The sequence below is a fragment of the Amphibalanus amphitrite genome, unplaced genomic scaffold (genome assembly GCF_019059575.1).
Source record: "Amphibalanus amphitrite isolate SeventyFive unplaced genomic scaffold, NRLGWU_Aamphi_draft 001944F_arrow, whole genome shotgun sequence".
NCBI classification, from domain to species: domain Eukaryota; kingdom Metazoa; phylum Arthropoda; class Thecostraca; order Balanomorpha; family Balanidae; genus Amphibalanus; species Amphibalanus amphitrite.
Genome location: NW_024883437.1, coordinates 53,443 through 73,357, shown reverse-complemented (window position 1 = coordinate 73,357; position 19,915 = coordinate 53,443). Strand labels below are relative to the sequence as shown.

General features: G+C 47.7%; 2 protein-coding genes across 6 annotated transcripts; both read left to right on the top strand.

Annotated features, from left to right (window-relative positions):
• The first annotated feature begins 419 nt into the window (after nt 1-419).
• Nucleotides 420-7,293, top strand: LOC122375872 (putative glutathione-specific gamma-glutamylcyclotransferase 2). Its single transcript, XM_043355445.1, has 4 exons — nt 420-674; nt 1,286-1,321; nt 3,415-3,701; nt 7,011-7,293. The coding sequence occupies exons 1-4, from the start codon at nt 420-422 to the stop codon at nt 7,291-7,293; spliced, it is 861 nt and encodes a 286-aa protein (XP_043211380.1).
• Nucleotides 7,294-10,672: 3,379 nt separating this feature from the next.
• On the top strand, nt 10,673-19,758 carry LOC122375873 (protein canopy homolog 3-like). 5 transcript variants are annotated; one of them, XM_043355447.1, is made up of 5 exons: nt 10,673-11,030; nt 18,000-18,129; nt 18,330-18,464; nt 18,778-18,862; nt 19,105-19,758. In XM_043355447.1, exons 1-5 carry the CDS (start codon nt 10,901-10,903, stop codon nt 19,270-19,272), a joined length of 648 nt encoding a protein of 215 aa, XP_043211382.1. In that variant the 5' UTR covers nt 10,673-10,900; the 3' UTR covers nt 19,273-19,758. The 5 variants fall into 5 exon arrangements, 4 of the variants coding, with proteins under 4 accessions (XP_043211382.1, XP_043211384.1, XP_043211383.1 ...); XM_043355449.1 differs by lacking the exon at nt 10,673-11,030 and adding an exon at nt 12,094-12,136; XM_043355448.1 differs by lacking the exon at nt 10,673-11,030 and adding an exon at nt 12,126-12,160.
• The last annotated feature ends 157 nt before the right edge of the window (nt 19,759-19,915 follow it).

The window sequence follows — 19,915 nt, the reverse complement described above, 5'->3', positions numbered from 1 at the left end:
CTCTCTCTCTCTCTCTTTCTCTCTCTCTCGTCATTAATACCTATCATTTGTCGTCAGCCTCTCCGTCAATGCTGCACCGCCCACCGCTGTGACCTGAGGATCATCGATTGTTGGTCCGGTGGGGGAGGGGGCAGCGGCTGCGCTGTGGCTCGTCGGTGTCGGCGGGGCTGTCCCTGGCCCGTGTGGTCTCCGTCAGTACAGCATTGAGCTGCAGAAGCTCTGGAAGCCAGCAGAGGTGTGATAGCAGCCATACTGGGAGTCTGTCCCAATCCGGATAGACATTTTCATATCTCCGGTAGCCGTATCTCGTAAAGGCTCTGTCTAATCCTCTACCTGTTACTTCCTGGATTTCTTCATGGCTCTAATTAAGACTAAATAACCGACAAGACTACATAACTGACACCAAGCCTCTCAGAGCGATGACGCCGCCTTCCTGCACGGCTGAGCAGCCGCTGTCCGCTGGTGACCCCTGCTCTGAGGAGTGGTCCTCATCCCGCGACCCGAGGTCAGAGGTCGCGCAGGAGTCGGACCGGGCTCACCTGTGGGTGTTTGGGTACGGCTCGCTGTGCTGGAAGCCCGGCTTTTCGTACCGGGAGCGCCGGATTGGCCGTGTGGAGGGATTCAGCCGGAGGTTCTGGCAGGGCAGCGTCACCCACCGCGGGACACCCCAGCAGGTGAGATCAGCTGACAGAGGGATATGTGAGCTCTAAGAGGGGCAGGTGAGCTAACTGACCAACATAGAGACTTGGGGAGCGTCACCCACTGCGGTACACCCCAGCAGGTGAGATCAGCACCGACGGAGGGACAGGTAGGCTCTTACCGACAGACCGACATAGTGAGCTCTGGCCGACAGATCGACAGACTGACAGAATGTCAGCCCTGACTGACAGACCGACAAGAGTGAGCTCTGAGCGACAGACCGACGTAGTGAGCTCTGACCGACTAGACAAATGGCCGTTACCAGGCTCGAATACTCTGGAAAGCTATACCTACCCGCCGATTTCCCTACCTCAGTCCAATTACCTACATCGTGTGGTGCCTTATTGCAACTTCCGTCAGTTTTGAATTGCACGACGCAATCTGATCTAGGAGTCGGACAGTGAAGTGCAGGTTGGGCTTACTTGCTCCGGCACTTGCCGATAAAGCAGTGGGCTGCTAAGTGAAAGCAGACGTAAATATATTTACTCGTATATACTCAGTCTCACACCCACTGGTGCAGTTTTTATAATTACCTTTTTCACTAACGCATTCGCCTGCGCTCACTATGTGTGGTCTCTGTTTTCAGCCGGGCCGAGTCGCGACTCTGGTGGAACACAGTCAGGTGAGGCGGCGGGACACAGACTCGGGACGGGGACGGAGGGACCGCGACTGCCGGGACGGGGACGGAGGGACACCCACTGCCGGGACGGGGACGGAGGTGGAGGGACACCCACTGCCGGGACGGGGACGGAGGCGGAGGGACATCCACTGCCGGGACGGGGACGGAGGGACATTGACTGGGGAACAGAGGTCTGCTCCCTTATCGGTCATTTACGCACCTAAACAACTACCCCGACTGCTTACTAGCCATTTAGTTACCTATCTACCTTTCCCTGAGAAACCTGAGGAGATGCGAGAACAACTATATCTTTTTTATTGGATTACATGGAACACGAGAACAAAACGTTTTATACAACAAAACGTTTTATACCAATTCCGTCCAGTAAATCTTGTCTGATTGACTCAATGACTAATTAGGCACCCACTGAATTAATTCCTTACTCAAAAGTAATTAATGCAATTTGGAAATACAATTACTTTGGAAGTGTTCGAATGGCTCCGATGTCTTATTGGGACTGTCGGGTGCTAATGGTACCGAACAGGTGCTCCATAACATTTCCATCAGCGCACTCCTTCGCATGACCCCACTATAGCTGGTCCGTGCTAATGAAATATGCACACTGCTTGCATATCGACTAAGCTACACTCAGTCAGGCAGCGATACTTACCTTGCAGTCACTAACGATTGCTCTTTGCCGAACGTTGCCTTGTACTAACAGATGTTAAAGGAAACGTTTAGGTCTACCTAAACGTTTCCTTTAACATCTGTTAGTACAAGGCCTACAGGTCACAAAGTAAATGCTTATTGTTTTTATTTACCTCCGAGTATATGTATTGGAGCATTTACAAAAATATCGAGGCACTGTTTAGTGCCTATAGCGTTTCATTCAAGGAAACGTCCCACTAGTTCAGCTCGGAGGAATCGTCTGCACTGCGGTGAATATCCACAAGTTTCCCCGCGGCCACTGGAAGGTAGGCCACCCGCAGCACTCCGGAGTCCGGCGGCACAGCATACCCACTCAGGCAGGCGCCAGGGTTATTGAGGGACCAGGCGTTGCAGTCTCTCGCCGCCAGATCTACATTTGCAAACTGAAATGCGACGGGACGACCATAGAGTGCCGTTGTCGGCTGTTGCAGGAGCTAGGAACATAATCAATATACACGTATTTTTAACGGTAAAGATATTGATGTCATTTAGGTATAGGTTACCTGATGCAGTGACAGTCGCAGACTATAGATTTTATGGTTAGGTATTCGTGGCAGAATTAATTAGGTATTAATGCCCAAACATTGCTACATTATGCCAATTTTTAAGTCACGTTTCTGTATGCATCTTTTGTAGTCTTATTTGTTCTTCACCCCGAAGCAGTTACCTACTACATATGTAGTTATTCGTCATTAGCTAGACGGAATACTACCTACATGCATAGAGTTCCCCCCACGCACCGTCCCCGGCCCGGAAACAAAGTGAGCGGTCAGCTTTAGTACCCGATCAGTTTCCCACCGGGGAGCATACGGCATGCAATAATTGGTTTGTATTGTCACGCACGTCGCACAAGGACCATGGCCCTGTCGGTACATACATACCGGAACCCTCACGCACGGAAGGCATGTCGGTCAGCGAGTGGGTATACCCAGTGGGTATACCCCGTGGGTATACCCATGTGTGCGCTCTATAGAGCGCACACATGCATGGGGTCTTTATATGCATATCCATTACTAATAACTGGCACACCATGTGTGCCATCCAGCGGCTTGGCTGTAGGTGGGGTTCTTCATTAAAAGGCGGCTTCATCAGGTATGACCGTGCTGGTCCTATAATCGCTCTTGGGTCTTGGGTCATTTGTGGCCAGAAACTAACGATAGAGCGATGGGGAACATGACACGGGGTTTAACGCAGCATAAACACGTTCTGTTTGGCAAGTTAACGAGCAGCAAAGGCTGAGTGATCGATATGACATCGCCAAGTGGCACCAGGTCTCCTTCGAAAGACTGGAAAATAATGCACTAGGTTCCGAACTTGCGCTTTTCCTGCACGGCACTACATGGGGCTACGCGACCCTGAAGTGATCCTAAGCACTGCCTGTCCCCCAGGGCACCACGTGGGGCTGCGCGTTCCTGGTGACGGACCGGGCAGCGCTGCGCTACCTGGATGGCCGAGAGGTGGTGCTGGGCGGCTACCAGACGCGGCGTGTGGCGTTCGTGCCCCGCGAGCCGGGCCGGCCGCCGTTCGCCGTCACCATCTACTTGGCCACGGAGCGGAACCCGCTGTGGCTGGGGGAGGCGCCGCTGGCCCGACTGGCCGCCCAGGTGGCCGCCGCCAGAGGCAGGTGCGGCCCCAACGCCGACTACGTGCTCCAGCTGGTCAGATTCATGAAACGGTGAGCGCGCTGCGAGGGGTAGAGGGCCATTATCTGGTATGTGGTATGTGGTTCTCTTTTGTTGGTTTGTTGGTTTGTTTGTTCATTTATTCATTTGTTTGTTTTTATCTTTGTTTAGTGTTTGTGTGCTTGTTTGTTGATATTCAGGGACCGAGTAGCACGAGTTCAGTAAAACTGCACCCGGCTTTAGTCGCTTGACACTTACCTACTCATGCGTCAAACCTCAAATGGGTCAAATGGTCCTATTACACGTGCATATTAGTTATTATCCCGCGCCGTGCTGGTGGCCTGAACTTTCCGCCGAGTGCTGGGGGGGGGGCGTTTTCACGCCCCCCCGTCTAACTCGGCTCCTGGGCCACGTAGCGACACGCGGTAAGCGGCAATCGAAAGAGCGTCAAAAATAAAGACGAAAACACTTCGGTCATTTTTTGGGTCAGGTCAAAGGTCAGGTCACCAGAGGTCACCAAAGGTAAAATGTTGACTATTTCAACATTTTGGAAACTGCCAACGGCTATCTCGGGAACCGATAGAGCTACAGCGCCGCGGAAAAGCGCATTCGATAGCCCTTTTACAGACCTTTCTGAGTAATGTTCTCAGATTTGACCTCAGGTCAACGGTTTAGCCTCCAGAGGGCAAAAACTCCAAAAATAGCCGTTTTTACGAAAAACGTTTTTTCGTCAATAACTTTTGACTCATAAGCGCCATGACATTACTTTTGCCAGCATCGTGTTCCTCTCGTCGAGACGCGTCGAATGAACTATTCGTTGACCTTGAAAGGTCATTTTGAAAATTTGACCTCAGGTCAAGGTCATGACCTGACCGAAAAGGGTCATGTTGCATATCAGTCGATCCGTATCGTCGAGCTGAACACATCTGACGTGTTTTCACCGCTCTAGCACGTCTCTATCAAAAGTTATAGCCAAAAAACTGCTGGCGACCGTTCATGACCTGAGATGACCTCAGGGGCACACAGAGGGGTCACAGGTGCATTTTTCCTATTCAGTGTGTCATGTTTACCTATGAACCGATGTTTGAGAGCGTTTTGAACGATATTCGTCCAAAAGAGGCGCATTTCAATTTTCTCCCATTGACTTATAATGGAGAGGTCGCAAAATTGACCTGACCTTAGGTCACAGATATCAAAAATCCGAGATATACATTTTATACATACTGTTACTCATATCAATCGCTGAAAGTTTCAAAGTGATCGTTCAGTCGGTGTAGCTATAGCGAGCCTTTGAACGTTTTCTGAGGTAAGGTCACTTGACGTGACCTGGTGACCTGACCTTGAACGGCCTAGGTCTGAAATTTTCACAACATGTGCGGAAATGATGTAGGAACACGTGTACCAAAAACGGCGGCGCTGCGCGCCGCCGTTTTTGAGATATTCGCGAAAAACCTGAGGGGGGGGCGTAAAAACGCCCCCCCAGCACGGCGCGGGTTATAGTACCATGCATAGGATATGGAGTCCGCCTGGCAACTGCCGTGTAACTATGAGCGGCACTTCCATGATTACGCTGCGCCATGGCGATCACCGTACCACACCACGCACTCGGTAATCAACGCGTGGTCTGTTGGGACTAATGTTCCTGCCCCCCTCCATACGCCCCTCCACCCCACCCCGTCCAATGTGGGTTAATCAGCGGCTGGGTCGCCATGTGGAATGTATAAGCCGGAGCTGCCGGCCTACCTGCTACACGCCACGGACGCACGCGCTCGCCGCGTGCAGGAGCGCAGTGCACTATCCGACCGATGGAAATTACCGATAGTCGTTAGACGTCCATCAATATTCATTGGGTGAATTGATACCACCCGTGTTTTGTACTCTTTGTATATATTGCGACACAACCTTGATGAATGAGCAATTATGAAAGATTATCATTTTTAGATCATAGTCATGCTTACCTTATTTCATTTTCGAGGTCAGATAATAAACGTAATCGGTTTTTGAATGGGTGATTTCGAGCATTCAAGACCATGAAAGTTTCTTTTAATTTGGAGTGAACAAGAATCTTTGAATGATGCATCACAAAAGGTAATTGTAAGGCCAAAGTGAATACATAAAAATTGGGCAGGAAATAAATAGGCTAGGGAGGCATTATTGGGACCATGGAGCAACGAGGTTGGGTTGAGAGAACGAGCCAAATAGAATATCAAATGAAGAAAAGAAACAAAATTTGCTAGTGGGGTGCCTGTCGCTGCGTCACGTAACGTTGCACACTTCCGGCTACATACACCTCGTTTTTCGCGAAACTCTACCTCGGTTAGGGGTGAAATGGCGAGGAGCTCGTATGTACCTGCCTGTCTTTCCTCGGTCAGAGTGTTTAATCAAAACCCTATTAGTGGCAGGGGGTTGTTTTCATTCACCCCTCAGGTTTTTTGGGAATATCTCCGAAACCGCTGAAGCTACGATGCTGAAATTTTCTGACTTTTCCTAAAACTAAATTGGGCACATTCCCTGAAAATTTCAAGTTCATACCTTCACCAGGGGCAGCTCCAGAGCACTGGGAATTGGGGGGTCCTATTGGTGAAGCGAGTCATTTGGGCGAAGATCACGATGCTGATGTATTATAACTGTATGCATCAGATTTACGAACAGTGAATGAAAGGTATCATGTGATAACATATACAAAGTTATTGTGCATCCTCTTTCAACACGTTTTTGCTATAATAGGCGGATCCAGGCGTCCAAAAAGGGGGGTTATGTTTTACCTCCCAACATAGGTGCCCTGACACCGCCTATGCATGACCAATACAATTGTAGTCGTTCTCTCATAAGAAAATTGTAACATAACAAGACCATTACCACCGTCCACCCTTTTTAGAAACAGTACCAACAAAAACCTTATTTACTATAGTTTTTGTGTACCCCCAATCTCAATGATCTGTATCCGCCTATGATGTTAGGATCCATGTGAATTCCTGGTTCATTCTCTATCGATCGGCAAAAGTTGCGTTAAGATTGGTTCAGAAACCTGGCCGTGATAAACAGTCTAAAATGTATCTGCAATTTGCCCGTTTTTACCCCCCTCTACCCCCCTATTGACATCTTTTAATTTTTATTTTTAGAAATGTAGATCACGTTGAGCAAAATCGAATGCCGTTTGAATTTTGAAAATCGGCCCGTTAGATCTCGAGATATCAGGGAGGGGTCGTAAACAGCCCCCCCCCCCCCCCCCCTGCCACTAATAGGGGTAGCCAGGAGCCTGCCACTAATAGGGTTAAAGAAAGGCGACTCAGGTCCGGCGGGAATTAAAACAGGTCTACTCGTAGAATCATTAACGGCTTGTATTTTTATCGGTTCCGCAGAAACATACCTGAAGAGTGTGATCAACACCTGTTCGACCTGGCTACTCTGGTGGAGGCCGCTGTAGGCGGCTGTACCTCACCAGCTGCAGCTGGCGCCATCTGTCCGTCCTACGGTACCGACACCTCACCAGTCCCAGGTGGCACCGTCTGCTCAGCCCTCAGTGGCGCCCCCTCGCCGGCTAAGCCTGCAACTGCCGGGTGGCGCCGCCGCTGTGGCCAGGAGGGTCCCGAGGATGCCGGGAGCGCGGAGACCGCTCAGGAGCCGCCGGGCCGCTGCCGCTAGGCGGCGCCAGGGGTGCACGGGGCGCCTACCGCGCAGCTGCCTCGTCTGGCCCGTCTGTGATATCCTCTCTGGGATTTCAGTTCAGGTAGCTAGGGAGGTCTTTGTATGATCAAAAGACGACCTGTGTACAATCTAAAGGCAGTGTGGCATTGGTATGATAGTAAAAGCTCCTCAATTTTTACTGCGCACCTGTTGGCGGAGTCGGTACTTACGAACAAAGTGGTCGCCACTAAGTGCCTAAGTGGTGCTTTATGCGAATTGTCGACAGCTTGATGTCCCTCCGTTCCGTCGCTTCCATCCTCAGGATACTGAAATCCTTCTCCTCCACGCCGCAACTCCCACTCCGGACTGGACGGGCACCTTTATCTCATGCGGGCTGCTCCCTTGGAGCGGCGCCGCTGCTCCCGAGGGAGCGCACCCCGTAGCCGGGCGCAGTGAGTACCTACTTTGGGGCTGGTCAGCCTGTCCATTCGGGCGGGCTCAGCCCCGGTGATCCACTAGGGTGCCTGCCCAGACCAATGTCTCCCCCTAATTCCTATCATCCTCCCGGTTCTCCAATGGTCTCATTGGACCGAAAGGACCTAGCCCAACAAGAAAAAACTTGATGTGTCCACCATCCAACTAGTCACGAGTTAAAGGGACACTCCCACCTTAACATTAGTTTTGAGTTGAGATAGCCAAATTGGTGGCCATGGCCTGCAAATACCGGTTTGGGCACTCACAACATCGACAAATGCTTTAATTCGGAGATATGGAATTTCAAACTTGCAGTTTTCGGATTCTAAGGGGCTAGTGCATTGGTATGCCCCCTTAGAATTTGTGACGTCAGCGGAGATCTAACGATTTTTAAATCTTTTACTAAAACGTTTGGTAGCACGCGGTGGTATATGCTGCTTTGCGCGCAACAAATGCCGCACTTTCAAATAAAGTCGCTAGGAACAGCGGAGATCCCAAAAAGTAAACAAAAGTAAAAGTCTAATATCTTGAAAACCGGTGAATATTTTTCGATGAAATTTGGTAGATATTCGTTTTCGCTCTTTCTGAACCGAGCGACATCACTTTCGTGCCAATTCATTAACTTTTTTGAAGGTGGGAGGGTCCCTTTAAATATTTCGTCATGATGCTGCAGCTGAAAATTGAAATATATGCACAGCACGCAGACCTTTGGTACGTATTCGCTTAGATGGTTCGGAGGGAGATGCTCCTATTAGTGCAAATGTTTCGATTCGGACCAGCCTGCAGCCTGGTTCACTGGACCTGCGACCGTTTCAGGCATGTACGTTGCATTTGCAACATTATTTTTGTGACGCTATAGCGTCACGTGTGCTACCTGTCATCTAGGTATCTCGAGATTGCGTTGGACGGACAGACCGACAAACGGCAGATATAGGTGCATGCAGGCTGCAGCACCGTGAATATGTATGTATAGGTATGGTCCAACAGAACAGACGTCCTCGTCTCCCTACCATCGCCCAGTCGCTGCGGACTGCAGCTAACTAATAAACACATATAAATTACAAATCGCCGTGGCTTTTCTTGTTATACGGCCTCGCCGCTGACCAAACACAAATCACCGTTATTACTATACTAATGAGTGTATGATGTATGCGCCGAATCATGTATCTACATAAGTAGACATTACGATCGCCGGCCAATCTGGTGTCTGGTGCCATTGTCCATCGATACCAACGATACGCCAGGCTGACATATACCTACCCTGAAGCTGACACCCACAATACTGCAAAGTTATTGTAATAAATAACGTAATGCCACAGTTAACCCGGACTCCGTCGTCTGATTTTTTTGTTTGTTTTGCTGGGTAAGGCCCTTTCGGCCCGGGCGAGACCATTTCAGGGCCAGACGGATGATAGGAATTAGGGGGAGACATTGGTCTGGGCGAGCACCCTAGTGAGTCGCCAGGTCGGCCTGCCCGTCCAGAGGACCGGCAGGCCGACCAGCCCTCCAGGCACTCACCGCACCCGGCTACGGGCGTGCTCTTACGGGCAATCCCGCACATAGGCGGCTGAATTGGGGGGGGGCACCGGAGCATCGTGCCCCCCTTTGATTTTGGCATTTTAACACTCGCCGGCACGGGGGGTGGTGATACAACCCCCCTAAGGTTTTTTCGCGAATAACTCGCGTAAAAAGCGGCCGATCGCAACGAAAGTTTCAGTACTCTCGCATTAATCAATTTTACACCTACTCTGACAATTTCATGACCCTGACCCAAATGACCTTTGACCTGTGACCTCTCTTCCGAGACCTTGTTTGGCCGGAATCGCGATTCGGCGTATGTCAGCTCGCATTAGCCTAGCGTTTGCAAGCTTTTCGTGGTTTCAAACGTTTTAACATGTGATTTGATGTTGCTCCCATGCATTAGGGTGGGTGTCAAGGTCACCTGAAGGTCAGGTCAGGTCATTGACCTTTGGTGACCTCGGTTCACAATCACTTTTTCGAGTTGTACATGTTCCTAGGCTAGTTTTTGGAGCTGAATTCGAATTTAGCAACCATTGGAACATTTACGAAGTAGTTTTGGTGCCTTCGTAACATGTTACGAAGCTGTCAGAGGCGGATGACAGGTACTACGAATACCCGTCACGACCCCTACCGGTTGACCTGACCTGACCTAACCCGACCTGGTCTAAACGCTTAACGACATCATCTGTGATCAAAACTAACACGATATTCGTGATCAGCACCCCGGAAAACCCCTTAGCACCAACACTTTACGACTTTCTAACAGGTCCCGATTTTCCCGATTTTTGGGTCATTGACCTGACCTGGAAGGTCAACCGAGGACCTAGGACCTTAAAATTGGGTATCATTGGCTTCCTCTCGTGACGGGCAACACGCTCGTTTTTTCCGCGAAGCTCTAGCTCCATCAGGGGCCAAACGCGAGGGGGGTCGTACCAACCCCCCACCTCCTTGTGCCGTCGAAGGACTCAAAATGGCCTGTGCCGGCGAGGGTTAACATAAGCCCTATGGGCGTTGCAAGGAAAGAATGGGAGTTGGGACCAAAAGTACCAGCAGTGCTCCGGCCCGGTGTTCCGCCGCCACTGATCCCGTCCCGCCCGCATGGGATACCTACAGTTGCCCATCCAGCCCGGAGCAGGGGGCTGAGGCGTGAGGGAGGATTTGCCTGTTCTGAGGATGGAAAAGAGGGAACGGACACCGTCTCGTCGTCCGAACTCCGGAGTCACTCATACGTGATCGTATTCAGCAAGGCTATGCATTCCAAATGTATTCAGTCGGTAGATATTTCTTGGCTAGCTGCACATTTTTGTTATTTGGTATCACCTTTACTCGATATGGCAGCGCTTGTTTGAAGCGTAATATGCGCATGTGCTACGTCCTAAGTGTATTCGATTTGTAATGACTCTGCGCAAAACTGAAATATTAGGAACATTTTAGCCCTTGCATTGGTGACTTGCTGCGACTGCTATTTATTTCTTGCCGAAATCGGAGATACTGAACAGAAGTAAACTTTGACAAAATTAGGTGATCTTGTTATTTTTACGGCGCATGGTATTGATGTGATTTGAATCTATATCCAATTCAAATTGTAAAATAAATTTTATTGGAAATTTTGCTGATCAGTTGGCCAGGTATGCATATGCTTATCTACCAAGCTGCCTTAACAGCAGTATTAGGATCATTAATTTTCAACGTTTCCTCAGCAACTGATATTGATCTGGCTGAAGAGAAATATGGAGTGAAATTTGCAACGAGATGTGAAGGTAAGTTTTGAGTTTGAAACCCTTAAAAACATTCTATGTTCATTTATTTATACAGAAAGTGCATCTGCTTCTTCTCTCTTTCACTGCTACATTGTTAGTTTGACTGACCCACCTCCGGGTCAGTCAAACTAAAGGCGATGCCTCCCGTGAAAAACTATACCATGATTAGAGGCTGCAATGTGAACGTGAATGGACTCAGCAATAGAGTACATTCATTACAGGCACTTATAGACCAACATGATATACAGTTAGTTTGTGTGACGGAAACGCACCTTACTCATGAAATACTATCCCCTTTTGTTGCTATACCTCATTTCAATCTCATTCGGAATGATGTAAAGGGATCGGTGCATAAGCATGGAGTTTGTGCATATTTACATGAGGATCTGTCAACTGACAATATTAGTTTCCCTGCCAGCAACGTTTTGATGTTTCGCCTGAGTTCATTCAATGTCCACATTATTTTAGTGTATCGTCCCCCATCAAATGACACAATTCAAAATGAGGAACATGCAAAATTTATTGAAGGGGTGACTACAGGAAAAGAATGTATCATATTAGGGGATTTTAATTTACCCAGTATACCCTGGTCCATAAGTGAACTCTGTCCACCTGTCAGCCCTGTACCGCCCTTGGAAAACAGATTTCTTGAGGCATTTAACTCTGTTGGTTTAATGCAATGGGTATCAGAGCCAACCTACCCGAAGTCGGGCAACACCCTTGATCTCATTTTCACCTCTCAATTTGATTGCATGGGAAAGGTTGAGGTTGTACAGCCACTCCCATCTTGTGACCAAGCAAGGTGTTGTCCATCTGAACTTGACAGTCACGTGACCCATTTGACCTTCGGATCCAATTCTGGTAGTCAATTCTGGCGCTTTTGTTACCATAGCGATAAATATAACCCTGTGTTCAAAGTTTTGCTGACGACGAAGATTCTGCGTAATCTGGCCAATGACGCTCGAGAACCGCGGCCAAGCCCCGCTGATCTTGAACGTGATTGGTCGGACGGCGTTTAGAATCTTCGTCGTCCGGGAGACTGCGAACACGGGGTAAGCCAAGGGGTAAACAATCTCTGCGTGGGTGGAATGGGGAGTCGTGAATGTGTAAGGGCGATGATAGGCTGATTCGTCGATTTTTATTTATACTATTATCCTTATTATACATTCTGATCATTTTGTTTATGTTTAGGAGTTTTCTCTGTTGATTTAACATCAAAAACTTTGTGTTTTACTGTTAATGCCAAGTGCCATGTTGATATTGAAATTGGGTTACAATTCCACATTCACCTGTTTTTCTATGGTCTGTTGTGCATCATATTATTGGTAATGTGAATATAGGTACTCCATACACTGCTATTTTTGGGTATATATTAATGTCTGACCTGATTTTACTTCACGTCTTCACTTCACCTTATATTTTCTTGCAGCAACAGTTATCACACCATTATTGTGCAAAAATAAGGGTGGTGTTTTGCGACACTTGCCAGCCACTTTTGATTTCCATAGAGACATCAACAAGCCTATACCTCCAACACTACCAGAGGTTGACGCTAGCTCACAGAATGCGCTGGCAGCGCCAGCGCGCCCGTGAAACACAGCCAGGGGTTTCCTCTGTAACGTCATTGTTGTCTAGGTACTTGGGCCTTCATCAATTGTTAACAGCTACAAAAATTGGAATTAAAAATGTTCAGGTATTATGAGCATCAGCCAAACAGGCAAGTGAATTTGGCTACAGCCCATCTTGCAACGCCTCAATGAAATTTAACGAGAAACTTAAATTGAGGGAGCAGCTACATAACTGAGGTAAAGCCCATCAATCCTTGTGGATTTACCTACATAACTGAGGTAAATCCACAAGGCACTTTGAGTTCAAACTATGAAGTGACTCCAAGCGAAATATAACAGAAATTGGGACTTCGTGGAGCTTAGAAATAATCTGCTTAGTGCTGGATGAATGTTTTCACTTAAAATAAACACCACCATATTTGAGTCATGAAAAAGTGTTTGGTAAGCATAAGCTTGTAGCATAAAAGATGTTTGTGAAATATCACTAGATTTTAAGTGTTAGTCTCTGCACATTGATTCTCTGATTGTTTGAATGATGAAGTCTCTGCACAGTCTCTGATTGACTGAATGAGCTCTGCAGTCACAATAATGAAGTTCATGGGAAGATATGATTTGTAATAAAAGAATGTAATATTTTGAGTTGATTTTACCTATTCTGTGAAGATCATAGCATGTTAACAGCATTCCAAACAGGGCATGTCAAAGGTTGGATGGATCTTGCGATTTCCTTGAAGTGTGACTGTTAACCATATGTTGTTTTTTTATTCAAAGTTATTGTTAAAGTCAACCAACTTTTGCAACATTGAGGATCATACTTTAGCTTTGGAAACAAGACATATTATGTAGTTATGCTGATCTTCTTTTCCAGTCTTTGATTATCACTTAATTTCATTCACTTTTGATGTAGTGAAATTCATGATCATTTTAATGACAAGCTACATTTGAAATGTATTGTTGCTCCCTTTTTTACCATGCATATTTTTGTATCTTGTGAGGTCTCATATCAATATAGCAATAACAAGAGCAGTAACATGCATAGTTTGCTTGTGTTGTCATAACTTTGTACAATATTTCCACCTTTATAATATGCAGTTACCTCACATTGGGCATCACACATATATTTTTTCCTGCAGGAGGAAAGACACAGAGCCAACTAGTGACTCATGTTTGTGCTCCTATCACTTTACCCCTGGGGAATCAGTGCCCACACCCCTTGAGTATAATGGTCACCGAGGGGTGCTGTCCTGACATGTTCACTTTCTGTTGAGAAGGTTAGAACAAATACCATGTGTGTCATTTAGTTGCATATATAATACCTTCATGTTAAGTCTGCATTGAGTCTGAAGTCTGTAGCCACCCTTAATCCTAGGTTGTTGTGACCTTTATCTAGCCTGGGTGAATATCTTGCTGTACTTAAAGCACAGACTGCGCTACGCCCCGGCACGGCGGCCGGGGCGCCTCCCCTGGAAGAAAACGGCATCGGGGAGAGGGGACGGACGGCGAGGGGCCGGGGAAGGAGCGCGGCACCGTCACCCCACAAGCCGCCCGCAGCACCGCCGTTATTCTTGTGCCTCTTGGGCGCCGCCGACGCCCTGCGGTTGGGGAGCGCATCCCAGACGGGCGGGAGCCGGGAGGGCCGCCTGCGCCACCCGGCCGGCGAAGCAGCAGCCCGGCCAGGCGCGGCGGGCGGCTGGGTAGCGGCCGGACTGAGACGAGTCCCGAGTCGCTCCATGTCTGTCCCTTGCGAAACTAGTACCGCCGCCGCCCAGCCTTGATGGGTCACTACGAGGAAAAGGCGAGCCCGCTCCCAGTACCTGGCGTGTAGCTCCCGCGCGGGTACGCCGCCTCACCGATGGCCCCTGGTCTTCTCTCTCTCTCTCTCTCTCTCTCTCTCTCTCTCTCTCTCTCTCTCTCTCTCTCTCTCTCTCTCTCTCTCTCTCTCTCTCTCTCTCTCTCTCTCTCTCTCTCTCTCCGTCTCCGTCCCCGTCCCCGTCCCCGTCCCCGTCCCCGTCCCCGTCCCCGTCCCCGTCCCCGTCCCCGTCCCCGTCCCCGTCCCCGTCCCCGTCCCCGTCCCCGTCCCCGTCCCCGTCCCCGTCCCCGTCCCCGTCCCCGTCCCCGTCCCCGTCCCCGTCCCCGTCCCCGTCCCCGTCCCCGTCCCCGTCCCCGTCTCTCTCTCTCTCTCTCTCTCTCTCTCTCTCTCTCTCTCTCTCTCTCTCTCTCTCTCTCTCTCTCTCTCTCTCTCTCCCCGACGCCAAAACCGGCTCACAGCGGCGTTCATGTCGGCCGGGGCGAAATGATTTGATGAATTATTTCATAAAGGCATTTACAGTGACAAAAGACAAAAGTTCAACAAATTCTACGCATGAATCATCCAGTAGGTACTGGCTTCGAGAACAGTTAAAATGAAGATGCACAAGAAATCGTAATTTCCCAATGACATGACATGGCTGTCGCAATGCTTAGCCGCAATCACCTCTTTTTGTAGTTTAAATGGTAAGTAGTTTTTGAAATTATCCGATAAAAATCTAAAATTGATACCATATGAAAGACCAATCAATTCTACACATGAATCAGGGTGTATCTTTGAGAAAAACTTGAAAGTTTAGGTGTGATAAGAAAAACAAATAAAAATGAACCATTTCCCCATAGACTTTACATTGGCTCCAAAATCGCATGGATCCAGAATTTCTGGAAGTGCCCTCGCCACAACTGCACGTGCGCTGCGCTCGAAAATGATCACGTGACCAAATCCAGATGAGATCACCGTATTTATAGTCAATAGTCACCGTGCTTGTGACCATTGCCCTTTGATTGCCCTATCATATTTGATTATCTGTGTGATGGAGAACCGCGGCAGGAGGGAGTTGAGCCCCAAGTCTCAAAGCACCGGGCATGGCATAAAGGTTGATATAGCCGCATGAAAGAGGGTTTGGCTGGCATAAATTGGGATTTTGAACTGGCAGAGCTTAGTTCTTCAGATGCATATGATCGACTAGTTGTGATTTTGCAAGATCTAATAAATGATTGTGTCCCAATGCGATCAGACAACGGTTTGAGTAAAAAGTCGTGGAAAAGCAATCCACCTCGAAGACTAACCAGAGCAGCCAAATTGGCGTGGGGATCATACAAGACCACTCGCAACAAATATGGTAGAAAGTCCAGCCCAGCTAAGGAATCGTTTGCAAGATTTGCAGAGCTGAACAGGAAAGTAAAGTCTTTTCATGTGTGGTCTAAATCTCAGTACGAACATGGCCTTATTGCTAGATTCAAGGAGAATCCAAAATTACTCCATGCATACATAAGGGGAAAGAAATCTGCACAGTCATGCATTGGGCCCTTGAAAAGTTCAGGTGGCCAGTTACTCACGGATCCTCAGGACATAAGTGAGTGCCTGGCTACAGCATTCAGTGAGGTTTACAACCCAATGGTTCCATTGCAACAGGAACCTCATCAGACCTTCGAGGGACAAATAGATCAGCCACAGATCACTGTAGGGGAAGTTAAAGCACTTTTGAATTTCACTGATGTAAATACTGCAGCAGGCCCAGACAATATCCATCCCATGGTTCTTAAGATGTGTGCCCATGAGCTTTCATATCCCCTGCATGTCATATTTTCCCGATCATTGCGAGAGGGAAGGATTCCTGCACTTTGGAAGCAGTCCTTGGTAGTCCCTATATTTAAAAAAGGTACTCGCTACGAACCCCTAAATTATCGACCGGTCAGCATTACATCGGTACCGTGCAAGATCATGGAAAAGATTGTTGTTAAATGCTTGCGAGAGTACCTGGAAGCGAACTCCATTTTGTCCCACCACCAGTTCGGTTTTCGACCAGGACGATCAACCATGGAACAGTTGCTGCTTGTTTATGATCATGTTGCGCACTGCATGGATAGCGGGGAGGTGGTCGATGTAATCCTGTTCGACTATAGTAAGGCCTTCGATGTTGTATGCCATGAAATACTGCTAAAGAAACTACAAAGCATTGGGATTGACGGCAAATTATTAGACTGGATTGGCTCGTTTCTCGTCGGGAGAACGATGCGCGTGTGTGTGAATGGGATAACCAGCAGCGAGAGGCAAGTACTCAGTGGCGTTCCGCAGGGATCCGTGCTGGGCCCTTTGTTATTTTTGATATATATTAACTTTATTGGATCCAAACTCAACGGGACCTATAAGATATTTGCCGATGATCTTAAGCTATATGCGTGTGTTAGACATGTCTCCAGAGACTCTGCGACTGTGTTACCAGACGTGGACGAAATGCAGCGCGACATTGATGTACTGTGCAAAACATCAACGTCGTGGGGCCTGACCATCAACAAGGAGAAATGTGCGGTACTGAGATTTTCACGGAAGCGCCACAACACGCCACAACCGGGTTACCTCCTGAATGGCGCTCCGTTACCGGCCTGTGAAACCCACCGAGACCTTGGAGTTATTATCGACAACACCTTAAAGTTTCATGAACACATTTCATCTGTTGCCCACAAGGCAGCTGCTCTGTGCCAGAGCTTCCTTAGGGCAACTGTTTGTCGCAGTCCTGACTTTCTGCTTTTCTTCTACACTACACATGTAAGACCTGTCATAGAATACGCGTCATGCCTTTGGAACACCGGCTATGTGGACGACTTAAGGAAGCTAGAGCATGTTCAAAGAAGGTGGACAAAGCAGGTGGAGGGACTTGGGGACTTGCCATACCCAGAGAGGCTGAAAAAATTGAACATGTTCTCGGTGAAAGGTCGCCTTTGTAGGGCAGACTTGATTCATTACTGGAAGATTTTCCACGGAAAAAGCTGCAATGTCCCGGAACATTTCTTTACACCATCTCCGAATGTCAGCACTCGAGGTCACAGTTTGAAGCTACAGGTTCCTCGGGCAGCAACAGATGCACGCAAAAGATGTTTTTCACACCGCCAGGTGTTTTTATGGAACAGCCTCCCTGAGAGAGTGGTGATGGCCCCAAATCTCTCCACTTTCAAGCGACTCCTGGTCGAAACCGTTTCTGACGAGCTGTATGATTTTGTGTAAAACAACACATTTACATTGACAGTATGTTGGGATACACAGCCCGAATTGATGATGGACACAATGCAGACACACTTTTCCGGTTTGTAATCTTTATATGTAGTTACTGCCAGGATTAGTTCTAGCATTGAAGAACTGGCGTGTCTTGTGCTTCCGGGTTCCTCTTCTCCCTCCCTACACCCGTCCTGTAAGGCTGGGAAGTGGAGGAACCCCACAAGGTGAGTAAACAAGGTGAGTGTACCAATTGACCTATTGAAGCGGAAGGGAGAGAAGGTGATAATCAAATTCGGCTTTCCTTCCTTGTTTGTCAAGGGAAGTTGAAAGAAATTATTTACAGAATATAATGCTGATCAGACCATGTTGTGCTTTCAGCATGCAAAATAGTGGCAGCGGAACTTGAGGACCAGCTACAGAAGACTGGCAAGACTCATGATGTTATTCAAACTGGCTATCACCTTGATGCAGATCCCAAATCAAAGATTACGACAAAATATAGAAAATCGTAAGGCGTGTTAAAGCTTATCTACCTATGTATCATGTTTCCTGTTTAGCATGGCAAATGATTTGGTGGTTTATTAAGTTTTGGCAAAAGGCTTGGTCTAGATCTGATAAGGTTTGTGAAATTTATGCAAATTATTGCTGATTCCTACTGTTTTATTTATGAGATTTTCACCCCTTTCATGCTTTTATTCTTTTATGCAGCGAGCTCCGACTTTTGGAGGTTTTAGAAGATGTGTGTGAAGGTATCCTCTCGTACAATGTGCACAAGGAGCGGACAGACAGCACACGCTTTGCCAAGGGCCGCAGTCAGACCTTCCAGACTCTCCACAACCTTGTGTAAGTAGCTTCTGCAGATGAAGAAAGCCAAGGGAGGCATCATGATGTATAATTATTTTACATATTAAAACTTATAGGAAGTTACACCCAATGTAAACTAAACAATTCCTTCAAGTCAACTGATGACAATTTGCATTTTCCATTAAAATCTCAGAAGGTCTGCTGTATAACCTGTGTGAGCCTACAATGTAGCTTGAGTGTCTGTGACCATGAGTCTACAATGCTGAAATATCTTGGATGATCGGTCCTAAGCTTGGAGGCAATTTGTGTCATATATGTATGATGTAACCCAGGCAGTGTGTGCTATTTTCAGTGACAAAGGCGTCAAAGTGGACCTTGGAATCCCACATGAACTGTGGGATAAACCCAGTGCAGAAATAACCGACCTGAAGAACAAGGTTGGTTTTCATTATGTGTGGTTCATTATTCATTATACTAGTTTTATTTTGGCTGCTATTTGATAAACACACTTACCACTGATTTTTGTCTTTTTTCGATTTTCTTTTTTATTAGCTTCATCGATATGACATATTTTAAAAGCTAATAATTTGTTTTCTTACTGAAACATTGAACTGGGAAGGTGAATGAAGCTTCATGCTTTTTCAATATTTGGCCTGAATGTTATGCCGGTCGTTTTCAGTGTGATGCGCTGATAGAGGACTTTGAGGAGGTGATCACGCAGTGGTACAATGAGTACCAGGAGGCCATCCCCCTGTCTACCTTCCTCTGCTCGCGCCACGTGCTAGCAAAGGACGACGACGCGTGCCTCTCGGACCCGCCGGCGGCTCCCGTGCGCGACGAGCTCTGACACGTGGCGCCCGAGATCGTGGACCCGCCGCCGCCTGGACGCTCATATTGACGTGGCAGACCGCTACTGGCCGTGCTGAACTGGTAACTGAGACAATGGTGGTGCGTTGGGATCATGTGGGCTCAGTCGGTAGGCCCAGCTCAGTATTTATTTGTTTGAAACCGGTTTTAAAACTGAGCATGAAAGTTAAGTGTTCAGGTGGAACTGCCAGTGAAGTCGAAATCAATTTTAATGCCTGACGAGTCGTTAGTTCCGTATTCCCAATAGATTGATTTCATTTGAGTGATTCTTCCGTACGTGATTGAGATCAGAGATGTGTCGCAAGTTGAATCATTTTACCAGTAGGTACCAATTCGTCATTTTTTACACATCATCTGTATATTAAATGTGTATCTACGCTTACATCATTTAGTGTTTTGTGCGTCTGTATGCTTATGAGCTTGATCTCTTGCTGGTGTATCAATATACAAGGTACATGACATTTTACATGCCCGGATCTTGAATTCATAGAAGCGGTCAAAAGCAAAATGGCTGAAATTTGAAGCTAATGGTGTATACACAATGCAAATGAAGCGCTCCATACACCGATACACCCAGTGTATAAGTGAAGTGATTTAGCTGTTAGGTACCCCTTGCAGATGTG

What these genes read in the sequence shown, in the direction of transcription:
- LOC122375872 (XM_043355445.1), top strand. Translation starts at nt 420, where the DNA reads ATGACGCCGCCTTCCTGCACGGCTGAGCAGCCGCTGTCCGCTGGTGAC. An exon ending in CTCTGGTGGAACACAGTCAG is followed by an intron (nt 1,322 to 3,414) that starts GTGAGGCGGCGG and finishes CCTGTCCCCCAG; the next exon opens with GGCACCACGTGGGGCTGCGC. An exon ending in CTGGTCAGATTCATGAAACG is followed by an intron (nt 3,702 to 7,010) that starts GTGAGCGCGCTG and finishes TCGGTTCCGCAG; the next exon opens with AAACATACCTGAAGAGTGTG.
- LOC122375873 (XM_043355447.1), top strand. Translation starts at nt 10,901, where the DNA reads ATGCATATGCTTATCTACCAAGCTGCCTTAACAGCAGTATTAGGATCA. An exon ending in ATTTGCAACGAGATGTGAAG is followed by an intron (nt 11,031 to 17,999) that starts GTAAGTTTTGAG and finishes TTGTGCTTTCAG; the next exon opens with CATGCAAAATAGTGGCAGCG. An exon ending in CAGACTCTCCACAACCTTGT is followed by an intron (nt 18,465 to 18,777) that starts GTAAGTAGCTTC and finishes TGCTATTTTCAG; the next exon opens with TGACAAAGGCGTCAAAGTGG.